General features: G+C 37.7%; 4 protein-coding genes across 4 annotated transcripts; 2 read left to right on the top strand and 2 right to left on the bottom strand. All coding sequences in view use genetic code 12, as the record gives it.

Annotated features, from left to right (window-relative positions):
- Positions 1 to 610: 610 nt before the first annotated feature.
- On the bottom strand, positions 611 to 4,414 carry TOS3 (serine/threonine protein kinase TOS3; the record flags this gene model as incomplete). The annotated part of the gene is made up of 1 exon (XM_064993972.1): positions 611 to 4,414. One exon carries the CDS (start codon positions 4,412 to 4,414, stop codon positions 611 to 613), a length of 3,804 nt encoding a protein of 1,267 aa, XP_064850044.1.
- An 806-nt stretch (positions 4,415 to 5,220) lies between these two features.
- On the bottom strand, positions 5,221 to 7,979 carry ATG1 (serine/threonine protein kinase ATG1; the record flags this gene model as incomplete). Its single annotated transcript, XM_064993971.1, has 2 exons — positions 5,221 to 7,767; positions 7,863 to 7,979. The coding sequence occupies 2 exons, from the start codon at positions 7,977 to 7,979 to the stop codon at positions 5,221 to 5,223; spliced, it is 2,664 nt and encodes an 887-aa protein (XP_064850043.1).
- Positions 7,980 to 9,250: 1,271 nt separating this feature from the next.
- Positions 9,251 to 11,671, top strand: FLC2 (flavin adenine dinucleotide transporter FLC2; the record flags this gene model as incomplete). The annotated part of the gene is made up of 1 exon (XM_064993970.1): positions 9,251 to 11,671. One exon carries the CDS (start codon positions 9,251 to 9,253, stop codon positions 11,669 to 11,671), a length of 2,421 nt encoding a protein of 806 aa, XP_064850042.1.
- A 1,377-nt stretch (positions 11,672 to 13,048) lies between these two features.
- DASC09_003660 (uncharacterized protein) lies at positions 13,049 to 15,013 on the top strand (the record flags this gene model as incomplete). Its single annotated transcript, XM_064993969.1, has 1 exon — positions 13,049 to 15,013. One exon carries the CDS (start codon positions 13,049 to 13,051, stop codon positions 15,011 to 15,013), a length of 1,965 nt encoding a protein of 654 aa, XP_064850041.1.
- Positions 15,014 to 15,830: the final 817 nt, after the last annotated feature.

Here is a 15,830-nt window from a genome sequence, read left to right as displayed (position 1 = left end):
TCTCTCTCTTAATAAAAGGATCCCTCAAAGAAAACCTCCGGAGCGTATACAAATAAAATATCTTGACATGAAGGGGAAGGTAAAAACTCATTCTCCAAATTCAAAAACATTTACGGTTTGTGATCTCAAGGGAAAAAGTCTATTAGAAATTAAAAAACTAAAAAAAAGGCCAGAAAAAAAAAGGACCAAAGCTCATTCTACAAATTCAAACACAAGTATGATTTGTGATTTTTTTTTTTTTTTTGAAAAAAAGTCGATTGGAAATTAAAAGTACATAAAACAAATGACCCATTATGCCCCTGGTTATATAAATAAAAATAAAAATTATGAAAGGTGGTGCGGTGCAAGTTGTTCTATTATGGTTAGAAAAGCAAGCACATTTTGGTGTAAAAAAAAAAAAAATGAAAAATAAACAAACAAACAAACAACAAACCAACAAGTCAAAAACAACACAATAATTAGAAAAATAAATAAGATGAACAAGAAGGGAAATTAAAAATTCAATCTATAATCAGATATCATCCAATAAGATGATTTTGAAACAGAGAAAAAAACAAAATGCAAAATAACACAAAACGAACAAATCAATATTACAAAAGAACCTTTATTCTTAGACTTGCCCCACCAGTTTCCTTGAAGCAAAATTGAATGTCAATTCTTGATCTGAATCATCTCCCGAGCTTTTAGTGCTATATTGGCTTTGGGCTCTACTAATAGGACTCCCCCCTGCACCAAAGGCTCGTTGCGCCATGAGTTGCTGCCTCAATAAATCAGGCCTTCCAAATGGAACGTCGTTCACATAACCATCGTTACTATCATCGGTATCATCAGATTCATCACTATCGCCACCAAATTGAAATTTAGATTGCTGGTGATCTCTCTTCTTTTTTGGCTGGTGGTGGTTATCAGGATTAATATTGTTAAACAACGATAATTGGGTTTGCGATGGGGATTTCAGATTGTCAGCAGAGTTCAACTTGGAAATCAATGAGTTTGGAACCGTCACCACACTATCAACAAGTTTCAATTCCGTTTGGTTCACGGTATTAAATGATTCGCTATCGCTATTCTCTCCACTGCTCCCCCCATTCAAAAAGAATGATCGTCCACCGGTACGGTCACGATAGTTGTCAGCATTGAATTGTATAACATCATCTTCATCATCTCCATCAGTATTATCACTCTCATCATCCCCTTCAGAATCCGCCCTTTTTGGTGGCCGGAAATTCGTCACCAGATTTTGTCCAGATTGAATTTCGTTAATCGTCGACACTGAAGGAGCTTTACTAGCAACATAATTGGAGTCACGTTGGGTGGTAGATACCGTGGTGGGAAAAATCCCTTTAGGTAATTTTTCAGCAGTAGCCGCAGTCGTCGCCGCCTCCAGCGCCCCCGACATTGATTCCTTCATACTGTAATCTTCAAGTTTCGAGAGATCCCCATTTTTCTGTCCATAAACTTTTTCCCTGATGGAGTCTTCGAAAAACCTAAATTTTTGTACTTCATTGTTGAGGAATCCCGAGGCACTGTTGGCATTATTTAAAAACCCTGACACATTTTGTGGCATCCCCACTGTGGCAGGAGGAGGAAGCCCAGTAGGAGTAGTAGTACTATAACGTATCATTCTATCAGTAGTATTAGCCGCCTGCGAATATAACAAATCGTCATCAAAACTATTGAGAGAGGCATAACTCGAATTGACTGGCAACGAAATATTGGAACCTTTTCTCGGTAAGGTGATTCCAATGTTGTAACCGTTCAAAAAACTGCTATTTCTGGATTTGCTTCCTGACCCAAAGAAACTGCCACTGTGGTTACTCTTCAATCCTGGGGAATTTAATGGACTTTCATTTACTGCCAATTGAGGAGTCGAGTGATCACTAATAACGCTAAGTTTCCTATCATTTCTTTCAACAATCCCATTCAAAGTATTGGCCACCGGTTTAGTGTGCACGAAAAACCCACCTTCAATGAACGCATCAGACAATTGGGCCGATCCATTGGAAGCGGTTCGGCGATGGCTACCACTGGCCAAATTATTTATTGATGTAGATGAGTCCGCGGTTTTGTTTGCTTGATTTAATTGAACCACAAAGTTTTTACTGCGAAGACTGATCTGAGAACCCGATCTAGAACCGACATAATCTTCATTATTATTGTTATTTTCTGATCCTGGGTGATGACTGAAGTAATCTTGTGATTGGTCCATCATTTGAACGCTTTGCAAAGATGGGGAAATGAATGATGTGCTCGTTAGGTTGCTGTGCATATACAACGGTGGAGATAGAGTATTTGGGTCATGGTTTGATTTTTTACCATTACTTGGATCAGAAGAGTTATCAGAATTGATAGAAAATCGCGACCTCAATGACGAAGAGGAATCTTCATGACTGAGAGTTTGAACATGAGAGGGAGTGTATACCGTATTATTATTATTATTATTATTATTATTATTATTATTATTCCCACCGCTATTCTTTTTACTACTGGTAGTACTGTTACTTCTGCTATGAGTGCTGCCATTCTTTCTTGAAAAAACACTGGAAATTGATAATCTATGACGACGAGATGTCAGGTTTCCTTGGAGTTTTGGACTAGAGGTCGGAGACATCATTGGTACAGATTTTTTCGATGTCAATGATGGGGTGGATGATGAAGCTGATGAAAAACCGGTGAGATTAAGCACCTTGTTTAAACTCAGTTTTATCTTGCCACCAATATCAGTTATGGCATTGCCCATTTCTTCTTGAGTTACATCGATTTTGCATTCATCACCATTACGTTCAGGAGAGCAGCTTTCGGTGAAATCCAACGGGTAGTTGATCAACAAATTATTTTCAAAATTATAAGCTTCTTCTTGGGTTGATAAGCTACTTCTGAGAAATGCATGGTCCTTGATTTCTGGAATATCGATTCTCTGGTATGGGTTCTTTTGCAACAATTTTTCCAATAAATCAATAAAATCATCATATTCTGACGGTTGGAGTCTGTCATTTTCAGGGATCCCTAGCGCTTTAAATTCTTGGAAGCTTAAAACCTTCATTTCCGCCTTATTAATTCGATCAAACAACTCGAAATCATTTTTCCCATAAAATGGTAAATTGCCAAATATCAAGCAATATAGAGTGACCCCCAATGCCCAAATATCAATTTTATGACTAATGATACCGCAGTTGATTTCTCTATCAAGTGAACATAGCTCTGGCGCGTAGAACGCCGGAGTACCGGCGGTTTTGCACAATTCGTATTCATTATCTTCAATCAAAGTGATGGAAAAAGAAACTCCGAAATCAGAGATCTTCACAATATTATCATTTGAGATAAGTAAGTTAGCAGGTTTAATGTCTCTATGAATGATTCCTTGGTAATGTAAATACTCAAGCCCAAGTACCACATCCCTGAATACCGCTCGTGCCTTTTTGAATGAAAGAGCAGGCTTGTATATGTACTCCCTCTCCAATTCTTGTTGGCAATGTTCAATATTCTTTGAATCATCGTCAACTTGCCAATTGATTTCCCCTTTTTCTAAATACTCCAAAACTAAATAAATTTTTCTCAATCGGTGGTCATCAATCACCTCTCGTAGCTTGACGATATTTCGATGATTACATTTCTTCATAATTGCAATTTCTTTTCTGATCTTCAATTCGTTTTCCGACATAAATGATATTTCATTATCACTACCGTTGGCCATATCCCAATTATTAACCCCTGCCCCACTACCGTTTCTTGCAACTAATTTCCCATAGTATCCTCCTCCTACTTTTGATTTTCCAGTACGATCGAGGATCTTGATCGCCACTTTATCCCCAGAAACCGTATCAATAGCTAATTTCACCTTTCCGTGCTGTCCTGATCCCAAGTCTCCAATAATTTCATAGGTATTCAAAAGCTTGCGCTTTCTTACTGGGTCGTACTCGAGCTGAATGTGTCGAGTTTCAATGACTGTCGAGGATCTGCTATTATTATTATTATTATTACCATTACGTGAGCTAAGCCCCGAAATACTATTGGTTCTTGATCTTGATTTGTTTTGGTGAGAAAACATCGGCGATGCAAATAGTGGAGACCCTGGTACTACAGCCGGAATAAGTTTTGGTGATGATGAGCTCCCCAAGTCGGCTTCTTTTATCATCACACCACTGGCTTCATTTCCCAGAACTTTGTTTTCGCTAGGCAAGGCTTTGGCGTTCATAAACGGAATCGGACTGGACTTTGCTGGAAGGTTGAATGGTGTAGATAAAGCGACGTGAGCATCGGCTTTTGTTTGCGGCAAAAGAATCTCAGGAATACTTTTAATCTGTTGTTGCTGCTGCGAACTATTTGAGATTTCACGATTATTATTATTATTATTATTATTCATATTGTTCTTATCCATCTTGTTTCTCTTTTTGTTTGTATTATTATCATTCATGTTTGATGGTGGTAGTGATATTGGATCCAGGGATAGTCCCTGCTCTTCAAAAGAGTGTCACCTCTGGTGTGTGACTATAATATAACAACTTTTAGATTGTCAATTGGTTAAGAGATGTTTGTTTGTGTGAACCCAACATAATCAGTCCACAACAAAACACACACAAAATAGAATTGCTAAAGTATAGTGGTAACCAGATGTAGCAAAAAGCAATATAACAGCTTAGAATCGCGGAAACAAAAGAAAGAAAGAAAAACAACAACAAACAAAGGTAAAGAACAAAAACAAAACGTCAATTAGGAAATGAGTCCAAATAAAAATGAACTCGATGTTTATGTGGCTGGGAATTCCAAAGTTGTTTTTTCTCGCTTTCCAAAACTATTTGGTACGCTTTCAAATTGTGTCTGATGTTGTTTGATTTTCATGAATTTTTTTGTGATTTCGATCTTTTTGGCACCGGTTTGCGACCCTGGCGCGGGGTTGACACATAACGGCAACTACGAAGAAACACTATTAACCAAACATAAATTATGAAAGAAATGGCAAAGATGTCGATTGTAATAGTTAAGAATCAATTTGTAACACGAACTAAAAAGAGACGGAAAAAGTAGCCTGTAATCTAAGTATAGACTTTGAAAATGAAAACAATAAAAAAATAATGAATTAGAAAAAAGCAAAACAAAACAATTTAGTATGATTAGTATGTGCAAGGCTGATATATGCCAGAGAGTTCCGATCTGATTCTCATAACATTGAAAAGAAAAAAAAAGAAAGCAAAAATGTGTGATAAAGATAAAACCACATTTTCACTTATTCAAATTAGTAGAACCCTCATTGCTCATAAGCTCAATCTTCTTTCGAAGTACATTCAACCGGTTTCCAATACTGACAATGAATTTCTGGACCATGGCTTTATCTTCCTGATCTAATCTCACGTCTTCGATTTCGCTACTCTTACCAGCCTGACCATCATTGTTGCTGTCAAGAATAGCTTCCAACATCCAGATCGAGGTGCTATATGCCAATTCACAACCCAACAAATCTTCACCAACAAGTTCATTAACTGCTGCATTTCGCGATATTTCCAAAGCTCGGTCAAAAATCAACTTTTCTGCAATCACATCAGAGTTCAAATTACTCTCTGGATCGAGCCCTCCAAGACCCAATTTTTGGTTGGCTTCGTTTAACTTCAACCTGATGAAATCAGCCTTATCCAAACAATCATTGAATATATTTCTAATCCATTGCACCAACGAATTCAATCTGGTAGTCAAAGAACTGTCAAAGTTATTATTACCTTGAAAGCCTTCGTTGTAATGCGATTTCAATACTGCCCCATTTTCACTCAGGTACCACCAATCACTAGTCAAATTCATTGCTTTGGCCAACAACGACAAAGTTTTGATATATAAAGCGAGACCTTCTTCTGAAATACTTTTCACCGCCACTGGAGGTAAATGAGAGGTCTTCTCGGATAAGAATTCTGGGTCCTCATCATCACTATCATCAGCAATGGCAGAGGATAACGAAGAAGGAGTGAACGGAATCAATTGAGAGTACTTTACGTGGGCAAACAGATTGACGGCATGGGCCTTTGCAGCAAGTGATTCTAATTGAACAATGAGATTAGTTAAAAAGTCTTCAGAATCAGGATTTACATTGTTGTTGGTTGCAGTGGGGCTAGTGATAAGCGCATTATTTGGAGTCCCAACAATTGCTGGAGAATTGTTGACAGTTTCGGATATGAATATATTATTGGATGGGGAGAATCCTTGTGGGATATTGGATGGTGAGTCGTTAACGACATAATTAGGTATTTCTTTACTCAGATAAGTATTTGCACCCCAAAGCTTTGTTGATGCAAGAACAATCGCTTTGGACAACGCATTAGAGGGTGATAATGAGATTGAGAATCTTCGATCTCCAAAACTCGGTCTTTTTTGACTCGAACTGGAGCTTCTGCGCCGTCTATCATTAGATTTAGTGGTAGTAACCACCTTATTATTAGAATTATTTGTCCCCAAATTTGCAAGTTCATCAGCTAACGCATTGACTTCAACCGACTTTTTCTCAACCACGACGTAATCCCTCTCATTGAGAAGCTCGGTGGCATTACTTTTTGCCTTGAGCGAATTCGACGAGCCTTTCATTTTCGTACTGCTTCCTGACAGATAATTACTAGCACGGGGTGAATCAATGATCCCAGGAGGTTTAGAGGTTTCGATTTTCTCGACAACTGAGCCATGGTTCTCCAATTGTTGTTTAAGTAGTGAGTTTTTCGTTGGAGTTTCTGATGGTGGTTTAATTTGTTGTTCGGGCTGCGATTGATTTTCTTGCTTTGGTAATTCCACGACTGGATCAGGAGCTTTAACGATTTTTGGTGAGCGAGGGGACTGCTGCTGTATTGGTAGGCTATGTTTAATTTTGTCATTCTGGGGCAAGTATTCACTAATGAATAAGTTCTCATCGATTGAGGAATGGTCCAACAACTGGCTATCATTTACTTCTTCGCTAAAATCATCTAAAATCAAACGATCATTGAAAAACTCATTAAAACTCATTCGTTCAATTGGTTTCAACTTCAATAATCCACAAATGACTCTCTTGATATCTTGGTCTAATTCGATAGTCTCTGGAAATGAAATATTATCATGGGCGTTCTCAATTTTTTTAAGTAATTCAACGTGGTTATTGGCTCTAAATGGCGGTTTCCCGATACTCATTTCATAAAGCACCGCTCCCACAGACCATAAATCAGCTTTGGCATTATACTTATGATAACCCAAAATCTCTGGAGCCATGTAAAGAGGAGAGCCGCACAAGGTTTCCGCAAGAGTTTGATTTGGTAAAAACCGGGCAAACCCAAAGTCCGCCACTTTAAGGATTGGTAAGTCATAGAACCCAACGTAGTGATTCTGGGTGAATTCTTCTTTTGAATGGGCTGGATAGCAAAGTAAAAGATTTTGGGGTTTGATGTCTCTATGGACAAGGTTACGTTGCCTAAGGAATTCGAGGGCAGACGCTAGTTGCTTGAGAAAATGAATAACCATTATACGATGAAGGCCATTGGAATTTTCTGGGGATGGATATTTAATCAATAGTTGGGATATTAGGGGATGTGATTTTACCAATTGATTTCTTTTTCTTATAAAATATGACAAATCACCAAGCGAGCAATACTCCATGATGATGTGGAAATAATTTGCAGATTGAACACAATCAATGAGCGCCACAATATGAGGGTGAGCCATTGTCTTGAGGATTTGAATTTCGATTTCTAAATTTTCAAGGAGTTTCTTATTTTTGAGTTTGGTACGCAATACTGATTTGACAGCAACTGGCGTGTGAGTTTTCTAAAAAAAAAAAAAGAGAGATGTTAGTTTCAAAGAAAATGAATCAATGGAAAAAAAAAATGACGCTAATATGATAGTGAATTTATAATACATACCAATACTACACCTTTATAAACATTAGCAAATGAGCCTTTACCTATTTCAGTTCCTATTTGATAGCCGTCTATGGCCTCGGCCTGAGGCCCCTTCCTTGCGTCATTAGATGATGACATTGGGGGAAGTGGATATAAGGAAGGAACAAAAGGATGTGGTAAAGATTGAAAAGGGGTTTCCAGAGGATTCCGTGCGAAGATATATTTCCTGAATACTGTTGGGTGATAATATATATATATATATACGATAGGGGATGTATGGGGTGTTTGCCTTCAGTAGACAAATAATAACGATAACACTCCGCGATGAGCAGTCTGGGTGGGTGTGTCGGGGATTACCCGGGATGTATATATCACATGAAATGACACGTGTTTATGATGCAGTCAAGCGATTAAGATGGCATATTCATACAAAGAGTATTGGTGGTTGGGAATACACACACACAAACACATACACACACATGTATATATATAGATGAAGAGGAAGTCAACACACACATATGTTTTGGTATTCCATCAGTGGTGCTGTGTGGGGACGATCAAAGATTGGAGTCTTAATCACGTGCCGATAAGTCGAAACTCCCAACACCCTCATTGGCTTTATAGATATTTTAGTGGGAGTGAATGTGCTTTTGTATTGATGGGTAAATGTGCTTGTATTATACAGAGAGTATTGGTGGCGACAGTTTCTGAAGGTGTGAGATGAGCACTTCAATCCATTGAATCGTATCTGTCGTGTGGGTACGTGGTGTACCATATCCCTGGGTGCACCATCGGGGCAAGGTTACGTTAATTACCAATCCCCGCGATGTGGCAGCAAAGGCTTTGTGATGTGATATGTGTCAAGAGGCGGTGTTGAATGATCATGAACATTTATACGAATGGAGTGTGTACTCCTAATAAATAACCGTAATAACACAATAATATATATATATATATAAATACTGTAACATCCTCCCCACCATCCTGGTCTAGCCCCCCACCACCCACCCACCTTCGCCCCCTTTTGGGTGATCTCCGGGTACTGTTCGCTGTTACCACCGTTGATGCTCTGGTCAAATTTGACAACTACGCCTTGTTAGTAAAAAAAAAAACCACTTCTAGGGGAAAAAAAAATAAAAAAAAATAGTTAAAAACAAAAGTAGGATTCTAAACCCTTGCCTTTGATTACTAGTGCTAAGCAATATCCCCTCTCTATATCACATCAAACAGTCATTGTGATACCTGGTGATTCTGTTTGACTTTTAACACGGTGTTGTTCCTATTATTTGATTTGCGAGTACTGGATTGGAAAGTCCATACATATATAAATAAATAAATAAAAAGGGGACCTCAACAACAATAACAACAACAGTAACAAAACACCACTAATATCAATCGTCTCAGGTACAATGATTCTTCAAAGATATCTCTTTTTCTTTGTGTCTCTTCTATTTCACTTCAATACCACGTTTGCCGACACATACATCGAAACATCGTCACTTTTGACATGTATGAAAAACTCTCAGCTTACGGCCTCCTATTTCAACGTTATCTATACTCCAAACGATACTAAGGTCGTATTTGATATTTCTGCAATCACTACCATCACCGGGAAAGTCAGAGCAAGCATCGAAGTCATTGCTTATGGGCTAACTGTGGTGACACAAAACGTCTCGTTATGTGATTTGGGATTTTCAACTTTATGCCCTATGTCAGCAGGGAGAATCGACGTTGATTCAAATTACGTTCTTTCGTCCTCGTACACGAAAGAAATCCCAAGTATCTCGTATTTTGTTCCTGACTTGGACGCCAAAGTCAAGGTGACGGTTTATGATGAAGACTCCGATAATAACACTGCTTTGGCTTGTGTCGAAGCCATTTTAAGTAACGGCAAGACCGTGCAAACCCGGTATGCTTCATGGCCCATTGCTGCCATCTCTGGTTTCGGCTTAATCACTTCGGGGGTGATTTCTGTCACCGGCCACTCGAGTACTGCCGCCCATATCGCCAGTAACTCATTATCGCTTTTCGTGTATTTCCAAAATTTGGCCATCAGCTCGATGATGGCGGTTAATACCGTGCCTCCCATCGCTGCTGCGTGGTGTCAAAATTTCCAATGGTCCATGGGGATCATTCACTTGAAAGCGTTGGCGAAGATTGCTAATTGGTACGTTCAAGCAACTGGGGGTACTGCCACTTCGGTGCTCGCCAATAAAGACATTTTGTCGATCTCCGTGCAAAAAAAATTACTCAAGCGTTCAGGGTTATCGACCCTTCAATATTTGAGTGATATTTATGAAAAGGCTCAAAATAATGGGTACTTGCTTGTGTCTCCTAAATATAAAACAAACAATGTCCACGTTGCCAAGAGAGACGATAGTAGTGACGCCCTTGATGATTCCAGTTTGTACACTTCTAATGAGAAAAATTCTACCGAATTAACATCGAAGATTTTAGTTCTTAGAGGGATTCAAAGAGTGGCATACTTGGCAGATATCGAAATCACGTCATTATTCTTCACTTCGATGGCGTTCACGATCTTATTTGCGTTTGTTCTTGTGGTGGCGCTTGCAGTTTTTAAAGGGATTGTCGAACTTTTGATCAAATCAAATGTCATGAATGAAGGGAAATTTGGAGAATACAGATTGCAGTGGAGATCGATCATTAAAGGCTCTATGTACCGATTGTTTCTCATTGGTTTACCTCAAGTCACAGTTTTATGTTTATGGGAATTAACCGAACGTGATTCTGTTGCTTGTGTGGTTATGGCGATTGTGTTGCTCGTGCTTGTATTGGGGATTTTGACTCAAGCGGCCATCAAGTTGATTTTGATTGGCAAAGAGTCAGTGCAACTTTACAAGAACCCTGCGTACTCTTTGTACGGTGATCCTAAAGTCCTCAACAAGTATGGTTTCCTTTATGTCCAATATAGTGCTGGCTGCTACTATTGGGTCATGGTGTCTCTTACTTATATTATTATCAAGTCGCTTATTATTGGGATTTTACAAGGGAACGGTAAAATCCAGGCGGTCATTGTATTTGCTGTGGAATTAATTTATTTGATTGCTCTCTGTGCCATCAGACCATATATGGATAAAAGAACAAATGCTTTCAATATCTTGATCCATGTGTTTAATCTCATCAATTCGATTTTCTTTTTGATTTTCTCTGAAATTTTCGGAGCCAAAGCAGCAGTGATTTCTATTTCTGGGGTGGTGCTTTTTGTGGTCAACGCGGTATTTTCGTTGATCTTGTTGATTTTCACTATCTGGACTTGTACAAAAGCCATTGTTTACAAGAACCCTGATGCCAAATATACTCCAGTGAATGATGATAGAGTGTGCTTCATCAAGCCAACTGATGGTGAAGAAAAAGTTAGAGGGGGTACCGAATTGGACGCCTTGGGATCGGCAGCGCTCAGGGGTCATGAAGATGTTGATCTTACCAAGACGTTATCGCATCAGTATACTCCAGGGGGTACTAAATTGGGGAATAATGTGTTTGAAGATGATGAATATGAAGATAAATTCCCTTCGCTGAGACTTCCGACTGGAGGTAGAAACCGTGCTGACTCGCTTACGAACAGTAGTGTTGTGCAACCTGGATCAATGATTTATCAGAACCATGGGGCCAGTGCGTCATCGTTTGGAGTCAACAGTAATACAGGAGGAGGAGTTAGCAGACCAATGAACACACATAATGAATCAGGGACAGGATATCAGGGAATGGACAATTACGGATCACGAAATATGTATCCATATGATGCTAGTGGAAGCAGCACTAATTTGGGAAATCCTTATGGAAACCAAGGTAACAGAGGTTATTATTAAAATTTTTTAATTTATGATGAGGTGATAAAAAAAAAATCCATGAACTTGTATATATATATGTATATATATATATATTAAATGATGCAGAAAAAAAAAAGCATGGCATTATTAGAGTGATGAGATTTTTGGTAGTATAAACTTGTCGATTTCATTTGACCCTATACAGTTATGATATACTTTATATTTGATGAATTATTTTTTTTTTTTGTTTTTAAGAGTCCATATTTTTTTTTCTATTAGTTTAATTATACCATATCGCAACCTCGGCAAATGTAGTTTCTGCAATGTCCTAACAAACATTTTTCAAATGCATTTTGCAGCCTCAACATGAACATATATGCTTCACAACTTGTGCATTGCTATATTTGTTGTCTGCTATCTTCCAAGCGTGCGAGAAAAATTAAAGTGAGAACGCTGCAAGTCTACCAAGTACTTCATATATATAAAGACGAAATAAACGCACTCTCGTATAAATACAAACACTTTGTACTATAAGCTTGGTCTCATGTTGATCGACGGATTGAGATTTTTATATCATAATTCGATCTACTAATGGTTGCATCGAATAAAATAAAATAAATTGTTAAAGTAAGCATAAACACTGTGTAAAGGTTGAAGCGTGTCCTCTAAAATAAGAATAATTAAATGGAAAAACAGGAAAGATCGCTCTATTTAAGTAGCTCGATCTTCTCTTTCTTTATTAGATAGTTCGAAAAAATAATAGAAGATAATAGAATATCCTGGCATGTTCAAATACCTAAAAAAGAATTCTTCGAAATGCTAGGATTTTCTACGAAGAATTATTAGTGAACTAATGTATCCTAGAAGTGCATTGACAAAAGGATAATGATATCTTGAGCATGACCTATGTTACACACTTTAGATAATAAAGCTAAATATAAGGACAGTAGAGAGGACAAACAACAGCAGAGAGCACTTCTACTAGAAGAGGTATACCATATATATATATATATTAATATCGCCTAAGTTAAGTGATAGACAAAATCAAACTATTGGAGCTTGCACTTTGCTTGGAGCCTCATTTCACCAAAGCGGAGCTTATATTATTAAATGCCTATATACTTATTCTACCATAGCAACAGCCATACACACGCAGGAAATAAGTTTTTTTCTTTCACTTGCTTAGCAAAAATCTGGCAATAGAAAGGAAAACTGCACTACTATTTAGCGCCCTTATTAATTCGTAGACCGGATTCTATCTAACATTATTCCTTACTTTTCCCGTATGCTTCTGCCGCCACAAAAACAGAGTTGGAGCATTTTGCCGCCTTTAAATAAGTTTTACAGCCTAGACTAATATCAACATAACACAATTTCAAGTTCGCTTATTCAAATAACAAACCATTTATTTCCGCAATGAAGGTTCAACAGACCGATGCTACGGACAGGCATACTGATCCAAATTACATCCCCAAACTATCAGAGGTCATCGACCTCACCCAGGGAAATAATACAGAAAACTTTATGAATATGGTAGAAAATGGCTCATCTTTTGAAAAGTGCAAGCTTTGGGCTACTGTTATCAGATATTTACCTACTTCATACTACTTTTCAGACAGATTTATAAAAAACGCCACAGCAAAGCCAAGAGGAAGCATCTCAAACCGTATCAATGCTCACATCAAAAAAAGAGTTAGGTTCCCAGATGCCGTGAAAATCAACGAGAAAGATATCGTGGAAAACTTTATGAAAGCCATCAACTCGCCGGAAGGAACGACTGATGAGTTGAGTAAATTTAACCAGAAGTTATACGAAAAATTGCAACATACTTGTGAGGACTATGAAAAAACAAATGCTGACTTGAATATGGAAGAACTTGAGTATCAAGAAAGAGCTAAAATGCACGTTATTGAACCGTGTAAAAGGGTATTATGTTCTCTCACGAAAACAAAAATGAATATTAATACGTCCATAGGAATTCAAGCAAGAATAGGGGGCAAAGACGCTAGATTGAATCTTTATCCTGATCTTAGCATTGCACTTTTTGACGGTAGAAAAATTTGGTTAGGTGAAATTAAAAGACCGAGCCTTCAGAAGGTGACAGCTTATTTGGATTTCCTTTCCTCAGAATCCCTGGTCATCAAGAAAAAGAAACAAGATCTTGATGATCAGGAGCACGATTCTGTAGCGGTTTCGATAATAGATCAAACCGCAAGTTATCTAATGATAACAAAAACTCCCATTGGAATTTTGAGTGACAGTTTTACTTACATTTTCATTCGAATTTTGGACTTGAAAATCGTTAATGATGAGATCCACTTAAGATTGGAGTATACATGTACCAAGTCATCCAGTACCCTTAATACAGAAGGTCCTATGTCACCCCTCTCAACACTTTTGGCTTTGTCATACGAAGAAGTCGAAAAGTCCAAATTGGAAATAGCATTACAGAAAGCTCGTTTATATGGCGATGCCTCGGAATTACTAAAAAAAGACTATCTCGATTCCATCTTTTGTGAGGCGGCAATAGATGATTTCCACTCATACACAACCAGTTACTTTGAAGTAATGGCGAAAAGTGGGATACAGAGAAGATTTAATGAAAAATTTGCCGCTGCGAATCAATCCTTGGGATATCACACTGTTTATATTGATCGCGGAGATCTTGTGGGTGAAGGTATTTCCAGAAGCATACAAACTGATTTTTTTCAAAACTCGCAAGTTTTCAGGGTCAAGATTAAAGAGCTTAAGGACGCAGGGGTTTCGATTAAGGATAATAATGAAAAGCATTTAATTTTGAAGATCTTCGACGCCCAAAAGTATATGATCAATATGGAATCGCGCATGAAGCATACAGAAGTCATAAGAGAAATGGTGTCTCATTTCAGCAACGAGTACATGAGTTATAAATTGATTGATCTCTTCAACGGAACAAATAAACATAAGAAAATAAGTAAATTGAACGCTTATGGGTTTGCATTCTTCAGAGTCTACTTCAAGCCAAATGATAAATTAAAGGATCCACACAGCTTGGAAAATTACTTTGCAGTTGGACCGGGCTTTCTTGCCGAAGAACTAACAGAAAAGCCTGAAACTGTTCAGGATTTTGTGGAAGGTGCTAAACAATTGCTGCATATGCACGAGGGTGGTGTGTATCATCACGATATCAAACTATCAAACGTTTTCATGAGAAACACAGAGCACAAGAAAGAATTTGTCTTCATTGATTATGGCCTAAGCGAAATCGAGTGTACCCCAGAAGAAAAGGGAAGACCAAAAAGTTCGGGGGGTATAGATTGGAGTGACTTCGAGACTCTTGTGGAATCGATGGGGATCGAGAAAACAGAATGGGAAAGAGCATTGTCTGACATGGGGGTCTGATTTTTTCTTAATTTTCTTTTTTTTTCAATTTCTAATTTCTAATTTCTAATTTCTAATCTGGAGATATTTGAGCAGAAATGTTTGAACCAGCAGGTCTATCATCGGAGAATTTTTTTTCTCATTAGCTCAGTAGGTTACGGGTGGTTCTCGCCAAAAAAAAAAAACAAAAAAAAACAATTGAATGTTGTGGTTGTCTTAATGTATAGTATAATATACTTTTGCTATGATTTATCGTCTCAAGAAACGTTGGGAAGACAACTCAAGTGAATGTTCACAACGTGGTTATCATTGTCTTTTTGGTTGGCTTTAATGTTTATTGTAAGTAGATGCCGATCAACTGAAGTTAAGTTTGTATAGGTTTTTGGCTAGTTATCATTTACATAATATATGGCTATGTATGAATTTATAGCAACGTTGAATAAGATCAAGAATACTCTGGGGATACGGGGACCCACCGAACATTTTTATGCTTATGTTCTAACCAATCAAGCAAATGTGTGTTAGCACAAAAATTTGGCGCTAGTACTGGGGAAAAAAAAGCCCGGAAGAAATTAAATATACGAATTTTTAATCAATTATCACTACTTTCACCTTGTTTTTGACGCAAAAGGATCATATAGAAGGATATTTATGTGTAGTCGAGTGATTGAGATTAATCAACGGTGGTTAATGAAAAGATTTGCTTATTACAGAGGATGAAAGCAATCATCCATTTTTTCTTCTTCTTTTTCTTGATACCTCTATTCATTACTGTGACATATGTTTTTTCAATACCCTTTTTGTCTTTTTTTTTTTTTTTTTTGTTTTATTGTTTAGT

This window comes from Saccharomycopsis crataegensis (assembly GCF_037102585.1).
Source record: "Saccharomycopsis crataegensis DNA, jcf7180000000072, whole genome shotgun sequence".
Classification (NCBI taxonomy): domain Eukaryota; kingdom Fungi; phylum Ascomycota; class Saccharomycetes; order Ascoideales; family Saccharomycopsidaceae; genus Saccharomycopsis; species Saccharomycopsis crataegensis.
This window is presented reverse-complemented; position numbering and strand designations above follow the sequence as displayed.